The sequence below is a fragment of the Rhinatrema bivittatum genome, chromosome 4 (genome assembly GCF_901001135.1).
Source record: "Rhinatrema bivittatum chromosome 4, aRhiBiv1.1, whole genome shotgun sequence".
NCBI lineage: Eukaryota > Metazoa > Chordata > Amphibia > Gymnophiona > Rhinatrematidae > Rhinatrema > Rhinatrema bivittatum.
The window spans coordinates 409123248-409144286 of NC_042618.1; the positions used below are offsets into that span (position 1 = coordinate 409123248).

At 43.2% G+C, this 21039-nt stretch overlaps 1 protein-coding gene across 1 annotated transcript in view; it reads right to left on the reverse strand.

Moving 5' to 3' along the window:
* LHFPL4 (LHFPL tetraspan subfamily member 4) overlaps positions 1–18593 on the reverse strand; it is a 148295-nt gene extending 129702 nt beyond the window's left edge. Inside the window, exon 1 of the mRNA XM_029601122.1 lies at positions 18187–18593. Coding sequence (XP_029456982.1) covers positions 18187–18592 — 406 coding nt within the window. The 5' untranslated portion in view covers position 18593. The remainder of the gene's footprint in view (positions 1–18186) is intronic.
* Positions 18594–21039: the final 2446 nt, after the last annotated feature.

The window sequence follows — 21039 nt, forward strand, 5'->3', positions numbered from 1 at the left end:
ATAGGAAGAGAAAGCCAGGCCCTGGCGCAATGGCATGCAGACGTAACTTCACAAGCCACTTGTCATGTTAGCGATGCAGTTACATCCCTCACAGCCCCCCCCCCCCCCCCCCATGTCCATGCCGTTTGCTGCAAACATATAGCCAGAGATGGAATAGAGAAAAAAGCATCTCTCTTACTTATGAGCCAACCGACACTGTAGAGGCCGTACTCAAAATTTTGATACAGGCCCGCTTGCCTAAGTATAAAGGAATCATGCACGGCTCCTGAGGACCTGGCCTCCATGTTGAGTATGCGCATTCGAGTGTCACAGACCACTTGCACATTCGTGGAGTGGAAGAACTTTCTGTTGCGGAAGATCTTCTCCCTGTCATGGGGTGGGATGATGGCTACATGAGTGCAGTCGATAGCTCCTAGAACATTTGGAAAGTTTGTGATGATATAAAAGCCTCTCTTCAATTCCATGAAGTCCTGCCTGACCTGAGGAAATGCTATGTAGCATTTCATGCAGTCATATACAGCTGTTATGACCTGGTCCAGACAGGAAAAAGTGGTTTGGGACATTCCCCTCCATGACCCCTACTTCCCTTTGGAAGGAGCCAGTTACCATGAAATGCAGGGTGGCCAATAGTTTGATGAGGCCTGACACAGCGTGAGACCTTTCCATGACTGGATCCATATCCCCTCAGATTTCTTCATATAATTCCAGGATAGTGAGAGCAGAGACGATACCTGCTAACCACATAATCCTCTGGTATGCCTAGCAATGAGGCTCATGGAGGAAAGATGTGCTCCCTGTATCTCCTCTGCCATGGCCACCTGTGGGCCAGGTGCTGCTGTGGGCCCCGACCCTCCCCCTGTGGGGCCAGTGGCTTGGGCTCCAATATAGGGACTTCCTTAGGTGTGTAGGGAAATATCCCATGTTTTACCACTGAAAGCACCAAAAATGAATCATAATAGCCAAGAAGTATGCAGACAAATATACTGACAGGTCAAAAACACTGTCACGGCTAAAGAAAAGAAACTTTGCCCAGATGAGAATTTTAGACCAACACTGAAGGATGCATATCAAGATCTGCCTGTGTAAATAAAACTAAGGCAGAGGGACAATGCAGTCACTTAAGCTCATAAGTAGGAATCGTGGAACGTCCAAGGGAACTCCAAAAGTCAGAAGGACTCCTATCCTTGGATGAAGGGGGAGCACTCTGAAATGGAGAAAATGCTGACTCTGGCATACGTGGCAGGACCTCTCCCAGAAGAAAAGAGGAAGGTGGGAAAAGACCTGTAAAGCAGTAAAGACCCTCCACATGATTATGCTTGAGCTTATGCATATTTATCAGCTGGAAGGTATAAGTCGGGGGCAAATAAGGAAGGGGGGAGCAAACCCGAAGCAGCCCAACACTCCCTGCTATCGAGAAGAGAGAAGACTAGGTTGGCCATTAGACCGGAGAGATGAGATGCCCTGCCTGGGGCCAGACTGATGCGCAGTCTGAGTCGGTGAGGAGAGGAGAGCAGCCCGGTATCTCTGCCAGTACCAGATCCAGAAGAAAGCCCCCAGATAGCCTGCCAGCTCTGCCAGTACCAGACCCAGAAGCCAGCCTTCTTCCCTGCCCACATTCTCCAGACCTCCAGCCAGAGCTGCTTCAGAGGTGAACAGAGGGATATCACCTGAAGTTGGGACCAAGGGTAAGTAAGTTAGCCATAAATATTAATATATTAAGCAGGCTAAGGTTTATGGCATGTTTGAAACCACCCATGTCACAAAAGTTTCTTTAGGTTAAACTGATGCTTAGTGGCTAGGATGTTAGAGACAGGTATTGTTGTTATCTGATAAATAAAAGTCTAACTCAGAGGCAAACACATGGTCTTTTTCCTAAACTTAGGAGCGTGAAGTTAAGTGGGAGGGGAACTGGAAGTGTCCTATAGCAGACAGGTCTCTGCACCCCTAAACTTACTTACAGGAGGGGTTGGAACTTCTCATGCCTATTCTTGTGGTTGTTTTTGTTCATCTGTGGCAAGCTTCCTGAAGCATCCAATATCCTCCACAAGTAAACTTGCCCCAAACATTATGGATTTAGGAAGACAGGCCAGGTAAGAACAGGTGTTTTTATTGGCCCAGGATGGCTTGGTAGGTGTGCTTGATAGAATACCTCTTTTTATCGTGTACGATAATAGCCATGATCCATGCTAATGGCCGTGGACACACAATAAAGTTTTTTCCCCTGGTGCCGCCAAAAAAAAAAGGTGTAGTTATTTCTGTATATATATATATGCAATAATAAATTTATATTTGCTCCAACTAAATTCTTTGTAATATCCTTGTGTCCAAATATCTGCAGAGAAGCGCTGTTTACAAAGTCAGGTAATATATACATTTCTGATGTTAAATCCCGTGTTAGTGTACATTAAGCTAATCGCAGAATGCAGTAGGAGATCTTAATTTGCATTAACTCTTCCTACATGCATACTAAATTTAAAACTTGCATGCTAGCTTCCGTTGTGCTATTTATCGAACACCCAATACACATTAGACCCTATTTAACGTGTGTTCGAGCCCTAGTGACTTTGATGAATGACCCAGAAAGATAGGATAAAGTCTCTTGACTTCACACATTTACCTAAATGTGGTATTTCTCAAAGTAAGCTTCCATTTGAAAGTCAGTAAGAAGTATAATGGAAAGATTCCTGGATTTCTTACCAGTTAAATGCATTAGAGGAATTTACGATTGTTGGTCAATGAGTCTTGTGTGTTCAACCTTTCTGATTATTGCCTTTAACTATTATATGAGTACGGACCTTCATTTTCAGTTCTTATTTTATTTCTCCTGGGAATTTATCATTGTCTATTACAATGAGAACAAACGCTATATTTGCAAGGAAAAACCATGAGTCATTTGTTTTCCCACTGAATCTTTCATTTTTATTTTTGTTGTAATAAACACTGATAAATTTCCAGGAAAAATAAAATAAAAACTGAAAACAGATATTCCTAAGTGTGGGCTAAGAGGGTAATTTAAAGAGCCATTTCCATGGGTAAACCTGGGCTTTTAGAAAACGTCTGTCCTGAAATGCGGGTGACACTATGTGTGGGTAAAGTGGCACAAGTCATGGCACTACGTGCATAAATCTACCCACAGTGTAACAAGGCATATGTAGGGGGGAGGGGTTAAGGAGTGGTTTGCATGAATGCACACACTTTGAAATTTCAAAAAGTATGACATATTTTGTATCTGAAAAATGATTAGCAGGTGAAAATGTGTATGGGTGGGTTTTTCTGAGATAACTTTCAAAGTGAAAATAGTAGCATACTTTCACTTTAAAACATAGATGCAAAGTCCACAGGTCATTTTTACCAGTGGATTTTGCACTATGTGAGCAGTTACAGAATTAGCCCCTAAATATACTAAGACATTTTGTTATGTGCACAAACTGAGAAAATCCCTTTGCAAATCTGATCCTACCAGTATAGAATCTCCTAAGAAGAGTTGTATCCTTCTAGTTATTTCCATACGGGGGGCGTAAGTGAAAATCTTCCAATACCAGATTATGGATTCTGCTATATACAGTCCACAGATCATTCATCATCCTATAGACACATCTTCAATCCTTTAATACATTACTGTCTCTTTCAGAATTTAATGTGTGAATGGATATTTGTGCTGGTGAAAACAAGGAACTGTCAGGGTTGGAAACTGAGTTTTTGTTTTCATTCACGAGATAAGTCCAGATCAGAGAATCCCAATGTAATCTTAGTCCTAACCTTTAGAAAACAGTCTTCCCTCTTTCTTCCCTTAAGCTCAAGCAACAGAAGAGGGTTGAATCTCCATGGACATTTAAGACCATATTCAATAATGATTTATTTTTTTTGCCATAGACACAGAATGGGGGAAAAGTCCTGTTTGAAAAGGACTTTAAACCATGGCTTTATCCTACATGATTTCACCATGAGATCTCACGACGATCTGGAGAAACATCTCCCGTTTCCTAATCATGTGTTATGGTTTGTGGGTATGTGTACCCTTGGCCCAAGATGGGAGTTGTTACCACCTGTGGGGAGGAGCCCCACAGGTCCACACCGTCGGGAGGCAAGGTCAGACACAGCAGGGAGCTCTGGGTGAGGCTATGGAGAGGTCCCAAGGAGCCACGAGAATTACCCCAGTAGGGAGACAGGCTGGAGATAATACCTGGGAAGAGACCCCGAAGGGGAAGGTGCCAGACAGGCCGCAGAGCGGGAGACCGACTGCAGGAGGTATTCCGGAGAGGCAACCCCGAGTGGCGGAGCTGCACAGCATAGGAGGTGTTGATGTAATGACGTAGGCCAACCCGCGGAGCAGGGAAGCCCGAGTCAGGTCTCCACTGATGACGTATGCACAACCCCGAGGAGTGGGAAGTGCTGACAGTCTCTGTATGGCACGGAAGCACTGCCCTGAGGAGCGGAGGAGTGCTGGCAGTCTCAGTATAGCACGTAGCCGCGACCCCGAGGAGCGGGGAGACGCGGTCAGTTACAGTGTAGCACGAGAGCACTGCCCCGAGGAGTGGGGAAGTACTGACAGTCTCTTGAGTGGCATGTAGGCACTGCCCCGAGGAGTGGGGAGGCGCTGACAGTCTGGTACAGCATGTAGGCACAACCCCAAGGAGTGGGGAAGCACTGAGTTAGAACTCCCGAGTGGCAGAGGTGATCCAGGGGCAGCCCCGAGGAGCAGGGAGCCTTGCAGGGTAGGACTCCAGGAGGCACAGGGCCAGCCCAAGGAGCAGAGGAGGCCAGGAGACCAAGTCCCTGTAGGGTGCGCACACTGGCCCCCCGAGGAACAGGTACCAAGTCCAAGGAGTCCTATAGCGTAGCCACAGGAATGCGAAGGCAGGAGCTTGTAGAGACGTACGGAACTTGTTGCCAGGATGGCTTGCTGGCGGCGAAGGTGGCGCTTAAGTACCCAGGTCCGATGACATCATCAATCAGGGACGCCTCCGAAGTTCCCGAAGAGGCTTCAAAGGAGGGCCCAGTGACGCGCACGCGCGCTCCTAGGATGGCCCGAAGTCGACGTGGGTGGCTGCGGCGTCCAAGCTGCCACAAGGATCCCTGGGGAATGTGGAGGTGGAGACTGGCCTGCGCCACAAGCAGACCCAGGGAGGGCAGGAGAACGGTGCAGGAAGTAAGTAAACGCGGTCGCAGCCATCTGCAATCGTCGGGCATAACATCATGAGAAGAGTATTCTGTCTTTCTGGGGTTGCACACCTTTCTACAATCCACTATGGACCTGAAGCCTTACCTGGAAGGAAAATCTCCACGTCCACCATTACAAAGCTTGCTAAAAAATACAATGCACTTTATTTTGTTAGTTCTGGATTTGTATTTTTTTTTAAATGTTAATTATTTGCTTTTACAAATCTGAGTTCAAGTTGAGTTGCAATCAAGTACATAAAACAACCTACAAAACCAAACTATAGTAACCCAATACTAGGGTCCAAGACTACATTAAAACATCCTTTATATGTACTGCACATTGTTTTGTTTCATTTTTCACTTTGTTTTTCTATTTTGAGTTTCATTTTTTGTTTGTTCCATTTCATTTATTGAAAATGAAAGAAACAAAGAAAAAAAAGAAAAAAAAAAAGAAAAATAATGTCAGGCTGGGGGTTCCACCCCATTCCCCCATCAACAAAAATATTTTTGAAAACTTCCGGGCCCCTCCCTCTTCCCACCCCTCTGACTCTCCTTCTCCCTTCCCTGTTATCTTACCCCATCCATTGGCTCCAAATGGGACAGGAGTGATCCCCGGTGCAGCAGAGTCCACTTATTGCAGTGGTCCACACTGGGTTAGACCATTTACTTACTTGACATAATCCAGACCTTTGTGCAAAGTGAAGCAGAGAGTGCAAACAATCCAGCAGACTGGCACAGCAGCAAACTCACAACACAGCCCAGATCCCATTGTTCTACGCAGTCTGCGCAAACCATAAATGCTGTGCAAAGCAAACAAAGGGCAGTCCACGCATTACAGCACACAACCATCAGTGCAATGCAAGACAGGATAGTGTAGTCCATGCACCATTGCACAACTGCATTGTGTTACCTGATACTAACAGCATAGCACAGAACCATGCATCCAATGAAGAACAGTACAAAATACTTAGTCAATGCAGTCAAATGTAATCCAATGACATCCGAAACAGCCCAGCACAACAGAAATAGTTCTACAGCCTCACCCAGTTTAATCTAAATAATATGGTATTCAGAGGACAACAGTCTGCTTTTACTGCAGCAACATCTATGACTATAAAAACTGAAAATTCACCCAATGCCTTATTACCTGCCATTGATACAATGCTGCACTGAACAATCTTTGCAGTGTATTGTAATGCAGCAGCAAATATATCCATCCAAGCACTTTCTATGTAGTGCAGTATGACCCTGTGCAATTTGTCCATCCATACTCATGTGGGGCAGCACAACCCATTAACTGTAATATAATACATTCTGCAGAGTTAAAGGAACTTGGGTAATGACACAATAAGTGCAGATGAAGCCATGTAATCTCTGTTGGTATGCAGGTAACCACACTTATAGATACCTGCAAAGATCGAGTTGAATCCAGAAGTAGGACTAATTACAGAGCTCCTAATATTCAATGGACCTGATTTAGCTATTTTTTGTCTTAATTTTGCTGGAAAAATCCTTGATTAGTCAAGCCCTGTATATTTTTATTTATTTCAAAGTTCTTCCACTAACTCCAAATTTTGTTCATAGTAGATTACAAATAAAAAGAAATAATCCATTAAAAAAAAATATATCATAAGAAATTGAAAACAAAGCAAACAAATCGACCAATCTAAAACAGATTATATCAGATGAACCATGTCTTGGCCAAAAAACAAACAAAAAAATATGGACCTGAATAATATAAACTTAGGTCTTCAGATCAAAGGACTGGGAAAGGAGTAAAGCCTTCACCTTTTTCTAAAACATAGGGAAGATAACTTTCAAACAGCTGCGCGTGACGGTATATATGCATATATATGGCCTCAAGCAAATCTACACTAGTATTTTATAACCTGTACATATGATATATACGCGTTTCTGTCACACAGGCTGGATGCTGGTATTCCCCCAGCAGGAGCAGTACAGGGCTCTACACGAGAGGAGGGCTAAGTCTTACACTTGTCCAGCTATCTCCCCATTGGGTTGGGACTGCAGCTTCTGACGGCTGCCAGGACTTCTCTGACATGGCGCATGGTGGGCCAGGGTCAGGACTGGCAGCAATCAGCCATGGTCAGAGTCCAGTCGGGACAGGCAGAGATCAAACAGAAGCAAGGTCCAGAGGCAGTCTAAGTCAGCGAGGAAGGCTGACTGGGAAGGCAAGGCAAAAGCAGGACAGGGAAACAAGGCTGGGCAGGGCAGGAACACAGAGACACAAGGCTGTAACCGGGTAAAACACATAGGCAGGAACAAGGTAAAACATGAGCTACAATGTAACAGGGGTGCACGGCAGGGTTTAGACAGGCTAGATAGGCCACTGGGAGGCCTAGACAACACAAGGATCAGACAGGGAACACAGAGACAAACACTGGAAGGCCCACAGGACGATGAGGCCCCTCAGGGAACCAAACAAACAGACAGGCAAGGAACACTGGAACAAACAGAACAATAAAAGAAGGCCTCAACAGTACACACAGACAAGGCAAGAGGATATATAGACGGGCTAAGCCACCGGGAGATCTAGATTCACTGGCAAGAAGGGTCACCAGGAGACCCAAGAGAGGTAGGAGGGAGAAAAGGAGGCCAGCAGGACAAGACAATAGATAGGACAGGAACACAAGAAAAGGGGAAATATGCACAGATACAGACAAACAAACCAATGGAAAGACAAGGTAAATACAAGACAAATAAGACAGGCAACAGACAAGGTGGACCACTGGGAGGCTCAGACAAGAACTAGGGAACAAACAGGGACAAGCCAAGTCCAGACAAGAAAGCTGCAAAGGCCATGCAGAAAAAGGCAAGGCAAGGTTTGCCAAAGCAAGGATCCGAGGTGACTTGATGATGAGTCCCAAGCAAACTGTGAAGGAGGTTCTTATAGGCATCATGCAGCCTTCAAGGTGGTGGCTAGATCGGGGCAGAGTGTTGCCCAGTGAGGACCCCTGCTGGCAGGGAGGCTGCCTAGCAGCCAAAATCTTGACAGTTTTATGAAATATGCGTGCATGTAGTCCTATGTGTGAATTAATGCAATGCATTAAAAGAATATATCAATGCACTGAATGCATGTACGTTTCCTGTTTTCTTTTAATATACACATGTATGTATCATGAGCAAAAATAAAGTAGGACTGCACAATAAACAAGTTCAATATCATTTACGCCAGATAATTAGCAGGTGTAAAATTATGCAAATAAGCAAATCTACATGCATGTCTTTTAAAATAGTAACTTATGTGTGCAAATATTGGCCTTGCCCGAGAACATCCCTAGACCCTGTTTTTTCATGTGAATATGTTTGCATTACAGTGAAAATGCACGCATATTTTTTACTTTTATAAAATACAGAATACACAAATAGAAGCTACTTATGTGCATATATGCTAATTTTTATGCACGTAACATTTTGAAAATTCACTCCAAGTTTAAGTTCTGATAGAATTAGGAGATTATGGAATTATTATGGATCTTCTGTGGTAGTGGTTCCCAAGTTATAGGTCTGGACCCGTAATTTGGTCGTGGCAGCTTTGTAGTTGGCTGAAGATACAAAACCCTGCTGTAGTCACTCAAAAGAACAAAGCCAGCGGAGCGCGGGCAGCACTAAAGCTATGGCAAATCTGGATTATTGTGCTAAGCACACCTGGAGTTTTTTTTTTCTGGTTCTGTTCAATTTTCAATACTGCAAATAATTTAAATAAGAAAACTGTGAATTTTCCCTTTAATGTAGGATCAATTGCTTCAAAAAATAGATGAATCCCCTCAGCAGAAGTGGTTTCCATATTACCATTGCCCCTCCTTCTTTCTGGAATTTGCTATATGAATATACAGCACTAAAGACCAGGTGTGCTAAACGTCCCCCCCCCCCCCCCCCCCCCAATCGCATAAGCAACAAAGAAACATAATGGCAGAAAAAGACCATATGGCCCACCTAGTCTGCCCATCCACCCAATTTATGTAACCCTTACAATTCCCATCACGCCCTCAGAGAGCCCCTGTATTTATGCCATGTTTTCCTGACTTCAGATATCTTTTTTGCCTCCATTAGATCCACTGGGAGGCCGTTGCATGCATCCATTACTCTATCTGTAAAGAAATATTTCCTAAGTGAGTCTTCCCCCTTTCACCCCTTGTTCTATTGAAAGAGGCTCACATCCTGTGCATGGAAACCTTTGAGATATTTAAATGTCTTGATCATATCTCCCCGCTCTTGCATTTCCTCTAGGGTGTTCATGTTTAGATCTTTAAGTCTATCCCCATAAGAGAGGTGAATGTGGAGCCTGTAGTTAGGGTATTTAGATGTGCCCCACCCTACTCTACCTTCTTTTTTCAATTAACCTTGCCCCCTACTATTTTGTTCTGGTGGTTCAGGGAGTCATTGTTGCTGAGAGCAGAGAGGCAATGATGCTAATTGATCATAAAGTATTCCAGACCTGGACTCAATAACTATGGGGCAGATTTTCAAAGTCTACGCACATAAATCTAGGTGGATTTATGCGCATAGAGGGGGTTATACACGCCGAGCCTATTTTGCATAGGCCCGGCGACGTGCGCAAGCCCCGGGACACTTGTAAGTCCTGGGGCTTGAAAAAATGGGCGGGGCATGGGCGGGGAGTGGCCAGAGGCCTCTCCACTGCTGCTCGGCCTGGGGATCGCTCGCCGGCACTTGGCCGGCGCGCCCAACCTACGCCTGCCTCTGGGCAGGCGTAAATAACAAAACAAAGGTAGGGGGGGATTTAGGTAGGGCGGGAGGCGGGTTAGGTAGGGGAAAGGAGGGGAAGGTGGGGTGGTAGAAGGAAAGTTCCCTCCGAGGAAGGCTGCGCGGCTCGGCGCGTGCAAGTGCACAACTATGCACCCCCTTGCGCGCGCTGACCCTGGATTTTATAACATGCATGCGGCTGCACGCGCATGTTATAAAATCGGCCTACATTTGTGTGCGCCCGAGCGTACCTCTTAAAATCCGGCCCTATAGTTTCAGAAAACAGCCTGTATCTTCTAGGGCTAAGATACAAGAGGTGAAGTATCTCCTGTTTACAAATTTCACCAAAGGGTAATGTCTCCAAATAGGTTCATTTTGCATCTACCTTTACAGAAATGAATCTCATTAGTAAGCCCAGGTATGCTGAGTATGATTTCAGATTTACGGCTTAATACTTGATTTACGGCTTAATACTTGATTTACGGCTTAATACTTGCATTGTTCCAAAGAGCAGGGCCGGTGGAAGCATTAGATGGGGGTAGGCGGTGGCCTAGGTTGCAGGAAGTGGATGGGGCAGCAGAGTAGCTAGTAAGGGTAGAAGTTTTGAAAGGGTGGATGAGATGAGAAGTGGCGCAGGTGAGGCACAGAGCTGGGGGGGCATTTTTGGGTATGTATTTGAGGAGCTGGGGTATGTATTTGAGGAGCTGGGGTCGTTTGTCATGCACGATGAGAGAGAAAGAGAGAGAGAGAGAGGGTGAGAGAGATCATGTGAAGACATCACCGTCTAGGGCAGCTGGACACCCTTCTACTGGTATTGCCAAAGAGACCTTCCTTCTGGAGTTCATAGGGTGAAATAAAGCCCAGTTCTTTGAATTTGTCCTCACAGATCAGTCAGATTGAAAGGTGCTCATCCTTATCCCATATGTTTGGGTACTTGCCAGGTTCTTGTGGCCTGGTTTGGCCTCTGTTGGAAACAGGATGCTGGGCTTGATGGACCCTTGATCTGACCCAACATGGCAATTTCTTATGTTCTTATATATTTCTACTTTGTCAGAAGATTTACAGAAAATGTTTGCAATCTAAAGCTATGTCTAAATGTAGAATCTACGTCCAAGTCCAGCTATTCCTAAGGATCGTTTCTCCTCTGTTTATGTTCCACCTGAATGCTGTTTGTGGGGAGGAGAGGAAGGGGGAAGAAAGTGGAATAATTTTGTTTACACGATTATTCAAGTTTTTTTCTTTATTTTGCTGTATTGTAACTACTTTTGTCAATGTCAATAAAAAGTGTAACATAGAATCATCATCTCCACTGATCATCATCAGCCTAAGAAGCTGTGTACCTCATATTTGCCATGGTTCGAATGAGCCTGTCCCTTGTACTCTCTGTCTTGGATGAACTCTGAGGATTGCACTAACTTTCTAAGTTTTATTCTTTGTTGCTTTATTGTATCACCTATTGTCCCTTCATATTTTGTATATGCGAATGTATTAACTTATTTTATTTCAATTATATTTTTTTCAGAGTAGATTTATGTTTTTAAGATTTTTCATCCACTGTGAGATTGATTATAGAACATCAGGCCACAAATATTCCAAATAAATAACTTTAGAGATGAAGATGCAAATAATCTGCACCGTTTTTCTAAACTTTCCGGATTCAGTAGGCACTGCAGCTACAACCGCAAATGAGAGCTCCTGGGATAGTGGCACCTGCTGTTAAGGACATTCCCTACTGTTGCAGAAATTAATTTCTCTCACATACCCAAGACAGAGTGCACTGATGCTAGTTCTTTTGATATCACAATAGTACTGATTTCTAAAGAAGCATTTCAACTTCTGAAATAGTACTGATTGCTAAAGAAGCATAAACTTAAACCTCCTAGAATAAAAATCCTAATTTGACTGAGGGATGGCTTTTCAGTGAGCTCTAGCTAGCAAACTGAAGAGTTAACCAGCTAGATTCCTGGGTCAGTCTGGAGGCGGGCGGGGATGAATTTCCTCCTGCAGAGCAAAGTGTAAAGGCTGTTTCATTAGATGGCTGGATTTCACTATTCTGAACATGGGCAGTTTCGGGGTGGGGTTGATTAGAGGAGTAAAGCTAGCCACTCAGATTTTGGCAGGCTAGGTAACAGCACATTTTCAGCTGAAAACGTAGCTGACTAGGTTCAGTTGAAAATGTGTTTTACTTAACCAGCCAAAATCTAGCAAACTAAGGGCCTGATTCATCAAGGTATTTTCCCATAGACACACAATGGGAGTGAATCAGGCAATAAGTCAGGTACTCAGCCCCTAATGCATAGGATGAGGTATTTCAGGACGGGTTTGAGGAATGCAAACACTGATGTACAGCTAGCTAATATACTATGACTGGAATTAATTTTCCAGTCCCTTGTTGCATCTTTCTTCTTCTCTTCCATTTGTCCAGAACTGGATTTATGCACAGGGATGAACATGGGAAGAGAAATTCTGGAGGCAGCAAAGTTACTTTCCACTTACTCCACAATACTTCTATCTTGCCCTCCCCCCTTCTCCTGGATTTCAAATCCCATTTCACCTCTGATGAGAATACCAAGGCTCCATAAGAAGATAGCAGTGAGCCTCGGTACTGGATCAGCACATCCTGCGTGCGCAGGTACCACGGTGACTCTACCACCCTCAAGACTTCCATGAGGGAAGCAGGGCCTGTTGCCCCAGGATGGGTTACCTAAGTCCTCACACTCAGAATGCAGCCAGAGCCCTGAAATTCACAGCAGTGACAGGGAGGGGATGGAACATTGGAGATCCACCAGGGAAGGGGAAGACTGGAATTGGTGCTACACGGGGGAGGGAGAGACTGGAATAGGAGGAGGCATGCAGGGGGTAAGGGGAGACTTGAACTGAAGGTCTGCTGAGTGAGAGAACTGAATCAGAGGTCTACTGGATTGGAAAGGAGGGGCATGTTAAGGGATTGGATATGAGATCTGGGGTAGGGGTATTATGCAGCACTGACACTTAAGGGCATCAAAATCAATATCCATCGTTGCCCAGCTCCTTGACTTCTGTTACTATTAAGAAAGATATCTTTAAAAAGAATATAGTGACCCTTAGTTTTTCTTTCTTTCTCCTTTATTTAAATTCCTTCATAGTTAGAACATTTTGAAGAAAATGGCATTGACTTACCCTGGGGAGTATCCTTCAGGAAGATTATCCAAACTTATCTCTTGCTAAGACAGGTGGTGCCTCAGTAAGACTGTTCTACTGCCACCAGCACTCCATTTCCTGAAAAATCCTTACTCATTTAGCAACTAAAAGGTCATGCCATGAAATCCCCAAAGCTCCACTTACCTCTTATACCTCTACAAACACTTCAAAAGATTCAATGTTCTTACTGGAGATATGAAGACTCATTCTGATTACTGTATTCTGTGTGTGATTACCCACAGGAAGAGTGACAAGAATGCAACTGAGCCAATGGATAAGGATGCACTGACCACTTTTGGATTTTTTGCATCAAACAGGGGAGCATCATAATAGCAAAAAAAATAAATAAGGCATTTATTCTATAAAGTCCTGAGTCACATAAATTACCAAATATCTTCAGATATTTGGCCTGTAGTTTTCTAATGCAGCCACAAGGATATCTGGGCTATCTCTGTCCCACAGAGATTTAGTCTTGTGGATGAAGCTTTGTATGCTTCTGAAATTCTCAGAATTGAGGCCCATTTGCTTGCATCCTCCATTGAACACCAAAGTATGCAGATCGCTCACCAAAATTACATAATGTGCTGAGTCTGGTTATTTGATTAGGGAAGGCAGTTGTGCAAGTCAAATGATCCACACAAATGTTGCGTAGCAAAGCAAAACAGGACCATCTTCAGAATATCTAGCAAGTGGAAATTGAAAGTTGCAATTTCAGTTTATAGAAATAATTACATATAAAAACTATTTGGTAAAACAATAGCTGTTCAAAATGGATCAATGATTTCTGATTATACAGATTTATTTTAGCCTAAGGAGGAGCAAGCTTGAGATCACAATGTCCGTGTGTGTGTCTATCTGTGTGTGTCCCACTAAAAACCTTTGTGTTTGTTGTCCTATCCACACCAAAGTTTCAGGACAGGTGGTCGGGGGAGGGGGGCAAGGGAACATGGAGATTATTAGGGTGTGGGGGTTTTTGGATCTACACATATCCACACACCACACGTGTACATGCGCACTTCCCAGTGTGCAGTCTCCTTTAGCTCTAGATGGAACTTCTTATTTAATGTTTTACTGTAGCAGCTAGATTTAGGCCTGCTATTGGTACTGGGGACTCTTTTCCTTTAATCTCTTTCCTATGATGCTAATAAGGCCTATTATAAGGTTAGGGGGCAATAACCAAACTGCACCGAATTGGTGCAAACTCTGAGGGTACTTTTTACCAGTAATTAAAGCAAAATTACAAGGTAGTTTTGCTTTGATTATTGCCCTTGGTAAAAGTACTCATAGAAATTTGTGCCTGCTTTTACTGCAGGTACTTCTTCCAGCCAGAACCAAGTGCATAGATTTGAAAATACAAAACGACACACATTGTGGTATCCTCTGACCTAATTACACTGTTGTATGTGAGTAGAAGTACAAGGACTGGTGCAAGAGTATTTAGCGCTCTAGGTGAAACTTCGGCCATGCACCCCCATCTCCAGTTTACCTATTGGCGGCAGCCCCAGCAAGCACTTCCTTCTTTGGCAGTATTAGTTCTGGTACAGAACCTCTCTGGCTGTGAGAAGTATACACATTTTTCCATAAAGCATGCAATTTTACTACATATGAATTAAATTTCAAAGGAGTTACAAATGTAAAATTAGCATATTCATGCACGAATAGCTTGTCTAAAAGCATAATGCACTAAAGAGTTTTCCCTATCTTCTATTTGGTAAATCTGGGTCTACGAGAGAAGACCTTCCTAAAGATTTAATATAAGTGAAATCCAAACTTAATTCAGCCTATAATTCAGGAAATTCAAGTTTTCAGAACTGTAAATAAACCATTAATCCTGAATTATTTTCCTCATGAGTAGCTGTGTGTGTGTGTGTGTGTGTGTATGTGTGTGTGTGTCTGTGCACATGTTTTGTGTTCAGTGCTTATATCAAACGTGAGGGAGAACACCACACACAAATGTTACCATGGATTGTTGTCTAGCTAGGTGAAAATGCCACCTGGCTTAATGAAGAATTTTAGACTCAAGCAGATTATGAGTGGTTGGCCTTGAAGAGAACATTTTTCTACTGGCAAAAAGCATTCATAAGTGGCAAGGCAGTGAATGTCAGAGGGCCTTCCTAGTTATAGGAAACAGTGGACTTTATCACATTACTAGCTTCTTTCCTGATGTTGGGGCCAAAAATATTGCCAATAGCTGTAAAATGGCCTCTAGTCCACTTCGGTTCAAAACTTAATTCAGGTCTTGGTAATGGAGCCATCTTGAGTCTTGAGCATGGAATTCCCTTATGAAATCCAGTAGCAATGGATATGATTAGACATCTACTTCTTTTAGAAGCTCCAGCCTCTTCTTTCTCCAAATCTGGCTCCAATACATACCATTTGTGTAAATGAGAAGATCTTTTCAAAGTATGACCCCCCTCCCCCACCTCCTACCCCTGGCCTGAAAATTAGCAATTATTTAAAGGGCATATTTCTGCAAAGCAGGGCCAGTGCAAGAGTGTTTGGTGCCCTAAGTGAATCTTTGGTCATGCCCTCCCTCTCTCAACTTACTTCCTGATGCCATGGTTCCAGCACAGCAACTCTCTGGGCCTCATGCTGGAGAGATTTTGCCTCCCCTAAACCTTTGGTGCTCTAGGTGACCACCTAATTTGCCTAATGAAAGCACCGGCTCTGCCCAAAGTGCAATTGATGTTTCAAAATCTGGTTATGAATGTTACAAAATTGTGTTTTACATAGAAGGCTAATCTTTGATTATGTGAATTAGTGTTATTACACATTCTCCCCATGTTTTACTGGATATAAGTATTCTACTGCATAGGTGCATCTTGTCTAATATATAAGACTTGGTCTGCCCAGTTATGGTGTCCTTGGGAATCACAGGGAGACCTAATGACTGGGTTAATTGCAGAAAATTCCCCCTGTGTAGAGCAAGTGCCTCTCTGGAGTCAAGTCTGTTTGTAAAGGCTTGATTAAATCCTCCCTTGATTTCTGCGGTCTAGAAAAGCATGTCTATTAATTAGGCTTTGAATATCTAAACAGTTACCTTTCAAATATACACCATTTCATTAATTTATTGCATTTAGCAGGCTAACATGCAACAGACTCTTCAGGTCCTCTCACAAATGTAAATTAATGAATCATCTTGTCTCTGTTTTGCATATGGGCCTTGTCAGTCTGCCTTGCTCCTTCCCCTTGCTGTAAGTCGCCAGTAGAGAAACTGTTTACGTGAAACCACATATTTAGAACTACGTTTTTATATACAAACTTATTGGTTATTATTGTCAACCTGAAATAAATTATGGTCTTAACGTAAATTAGCAAGAACACAAATTATAAGAAGCAAATTAAAGGACTGTCTGAGTTACTTACAGAAAGGTTTACATTTATTGCTTGGATAAGTAACTATCTCTTAAAGAGAATTACATTTATTGCATGATAGAAGTAAGTGTAAAAAAAATTAATATCGATAAAAATGTCATTATACCAAGTGATTCTAAATAAAATTGCCAGTTTTAATACCTTTTCTTCTAAATGGTGAATAGGTGTGAATAAAATAACAGGTAGGCAGTCTTTTTTGCAATGCAGACCACTGATCCAGTTACTTACCAGACAGAGGAACACCAACTAACTAACTGTCTTGTGGTTTGACACCAGTTCAGCAAAATAGAATTCCTTGGAGCCTTTCTTGCCACTCTGTCTAATCTAATCAATAGCATTTTTCTTCATTGAAGTTATCCATATGCTTTTTTTTTTTTTTTAAAGATAAATACCTTAATTCACAAGCCAGGCTAAATTATCATGTAGGTTTGGGGTTGCAAAGGCACATGCAGCACCCCAAACTATGTACTCCAGCTGACCTTAGTACTTCAGAATCAGAAATAGTAGGAATGCCACCAGTGTAAGGGCCCTGTTCAGGGACAGCTCGTTTTCATTATGGTAAAAATCATCAATAAACTAGCAATTTAAGAAATATAACTGTAATTTCGTTCTCTGGGCTTGATCAGAGTTGGGTGTTTACAGATCAAATGTTTGAAATATCAGGGTAAGACAGTCATATATATTCAAGAATGAAGTATAAGTGACCGTTTTCTGAAGATTTTTTTTAGAATTGAAAATATGTAGAAAATATTTAAAAAAAAAAATGCCAAGTGCCCTGTACCATGTTATATTTGGATACAGAAAAATGTAAACAGACCGTCCTTTGTGACTGTCCTCCACCCTTCATCCTTCCGAACATGTAGAGCTTCAGTACTATTGACTGCTTTGACAGCAGAACCATGCTAGTAAAAGTTAGTAAAATCCAGTTGATTTAAACTACATAAGCTCACTTTAAATTTGGTAACTTTTAAAATTTAGATTAAGCTACTGTTTCTAGCCTAAACAGAAGTATTTGAATTTTAGTTAGATAATCTCCATCTGTCTGTCTTTTAGCATACACCGGTTATAATTAACCTAGCTAATTCTGAATTTTAGCTTTCTGCCCACAAAGCGTAATGATGTTAGCAAAGGTACTCAATGTTAAAAGGAATATCAGTAGTAAAATAAGGTGTATACAGCGTATCAAATGTTCTTTAATGTGCGGACTACTCGGGTACACTTAGTATCAAAGTATCCAAGAGACTAATGTCTACTTTGGCTTTAGTTTGTTCAGTCAAAATAGCATTCGAATCCATCCCCAGGGGAGGATGTTTCTATACGATTAAATATCACACGCCGTAACTTCATTTCGTCGTGTAATAATTTCCACTATATTTTCAGAACAAGCCCCAGTAAAGGAGTATTAGCGCTATATAGAATACAGCTGGTTCCAAAGCTACCAAATCCGGAATTTTGGAGTGCTGAAACATAGGCGGCAGATTTTTTTTTTTTTAGCCCGTGGTGATCATGTGCATTTTTGAAAAAGAGAGAGAGAGAGAAAGAAAGCAGATAGAGAGAGAGAGAGAGAGAGAGGGAGGGAGGAGAGACGTAGGAGGTGTCATGTCTATAGCTCTTTATGGCGCTTTTAAAGAATCCACCAACCAGTTTGACAATTGTATCCAAATCCCTGTCAAACCCTTGGTCATTTAAGAAGAGAATACCCTGATCAGAAAGGCTAAAGTAATAACGGCAAACGGAACCCCCTACCTGCGAGCAGCTGCATCCAGGCGCAAATCTTGTACACCGTGGCTGTGTTGCAGAAGAAAAAGAGAGCAAAGCAGGTGATGCAGCCCAGGATCAGCACCATGGACAGCAGCACGAAGAATGCGGCTGCCTTGAAGGCTCTTGAGGGGATAGTGCTGAAATCGGTAAAGGAGCCCCGGCACGTCAACTCTCTGTTGGCCAATCCATTGCCCACACAATAGTGGAAGAGACCGAAGTAACCGGGTTTAGGGGTGTTAATACTGTCACCTATCCAGTAGGGCTGAATGAAAACCACCACATTGATGATGGCAAAGCAAATGGTGAAGATGGCCCATAGCACCCCGATGGCTCTGGAGTTCCTCATGTAATTATCATGGTAAAGCTTGGAGGCTTCTTGAGACGGCAACATCTTGCCTCTAAGATTAGCAGGTCCTTGCACACTTCGGCTCAGGTGAGGTGAAACCAGAAAGTAAACCCCGTCCAATCCCTTAGAAAGTAAAAAAAAAAACAAAACCAAAAAAAAAAAAAAAAACACTCCTGCTACCGGAATTGAAAGATGGGCGCCAACCCCCAGCTCTGCTTCTGGATTCCCGTAGAAATGCGAAACCTTGAGAAGGAGCGAGGGGGGGGGGGGGAGGGAGGGGGGAATTCCTAGAGCGTTGACATCTATTCAAAAAGAATAAAGCCCTGTACAGCGACGTCTTTCTTTGGTGATGGCAAATGGGCTGGGATCGCCTGTCGGAGTCCAGAGGGGCAGCCCTGGGTGCAGGGAGTGGACACGCAGATCTGTTCCGCAATGACAGGCCATCGGGGTCCGCAGCGGGCGAGAGGTGGCCGCGTCAGAAGGCTGGCGGAGCCCTGCACGTCCTGCTCCTTCCCCGCAGCGGCTGGGAGTCCATCTTTGCTCCTTTTTCCCTTTTGCTGGCTGGTGCGCGCTCCCAGGTCCAGGCACGCTCACGAGGCAATGCAGATTTAGGAAGAAGAATAGGGACCGTTTCCCAGGCAGCCCCGAGCTTTCAACGCGCCGAGCTTATCTTGTTTTTTTCTGACCCAGTCCCCCCGGCTGCCGGAGCGCCCGAGCCTCTGCCTTGTTTAAATGTAAAAAAGATAATAATAAAATGGGAGCTCTCTGCCTCCTCGGGAGCTGAGACGAGAGGCAGCAGGCAGTTTTTACTTCCATCCACTACCAAGCATCAGTCTCCTGAAGCCTTGTGTGATGAGATGGCATTCATCACAGCAGAAAACGTCAGGAAACGATGTTGCCTGCCTACCTCTTTAACTCCTAAAAAGCCTTTTAGAATCTAAGCACAAGCGCAGGACTGGCCAGGACGGACCTGGAGGACTCCGGCCAGGTATTCGGCTCTGGCTCCGCTGGTCATACTGAAAGCAAGCCGGGCCCGAAGCAGTTGCACGCACCCCTCCCTCACTGGTGCCGCCCTTCACTTTGGTCCTCGCCCCCAGCCTGCCGCCCCTTCCTCCCGCCTTCCGCTGCAATTTGCACTATCTCCTTTCCCCCACCACCTCTGTCCCCCCTCTTCTTCTCCTTTGACCCCCCATGTCACTACACTCATAGGTGTGGTCTGTGAATTTTCACAGGATTTGGATAATTTGAAGCATCAGAAAATAGGGGAACTCTTCCACCATAAGTGCCAGCTCGGCGCTTGAGCACTCGCAATATTGAGTAAACTCATTCAGTGGATCCAGGGAGGGGTAATCTGTGCTGAGTTTAGCACTTCCCAAACCTTTTCAAAAGTTGACTCCTGTGCCTACAGCAGACCTGCAAATCTGTGAATACCCACATTTAAACTTGGTCAAAAGGGATAATAACTAACCAGTTAAGGAGATTGGAGGGGAAGTATCAATGACTTTGAGTTATTGGGTATGAGTCTCAGATTGATACTCCGTATCAAGCCCCTTCCAGTCTCCTTCCCAGATGGGATTCAGATTGACTTCTCGAAACTGGGAAAGGATTTGACAGTGGACAACTCTGCACATGCCATCTTTCCCATATATTACCTTACCTCGGGACCTTGAATGCCTGGGAAAAATAAAATAATATAATAAACACTTATAGATTTTAGTTTAGCAAACAAAATGGGAGAAAAATCAATGGAAAGAAATGACATTTTTGCCCACTGATTTTCTAACAGGTCTGTTTGCGGTAAGAAACACTGATATATTCCCAGGAAAAAAATAAAATGCAAACTAAAAATAAAAGTCACTAATATGCTTACCATTATCTGAGGACAGATACTGGGCTAAATTGACATTTGAGCTAACTGATTACACCTGTTTTACCCTTCCTTAGTTTTAATTTGTCAAAAAATAATAAAACCAGTTATTGAGATTGAATAGCTATTTATAGATAAACTCTGAACAACTTTAAGTATCATTGATTATATCCCTTTTGAGGACTACCCATCTTTCCCAGATTTGATTAATTTAACTCTGTGTCTGTAAAAAGAGTCATTGATCATTAGTTATAGCAAAGAGAAATGAATTGCTGAGCAATGTAGTGATTGCTAATTTTCCCTTAGCTCTACATTTCGTTTGTCTTTTTATATATATGGTCCAATACTTATTCTAAGAATCTTGGATATTATTCTTTGTATACTACCCCCTTGCAAATTCAAGATTTCTCATATCATTGTGGCATGCACTTTTGCATGTGGGAGGTATTCCACCATTCAGTGAAGCAATATACATAATTCAGTGTTGCACTGTGTGACTTAAATACATGTATTACTATTCTAAAGTATTGCCTGGGGAAGCATGTGGACAACTCAGTTATTGAGAGACCTACCTCAGATATCTCATGTCAGGCAAAAAATAAGTGTGCATACACAACTTGTAAGT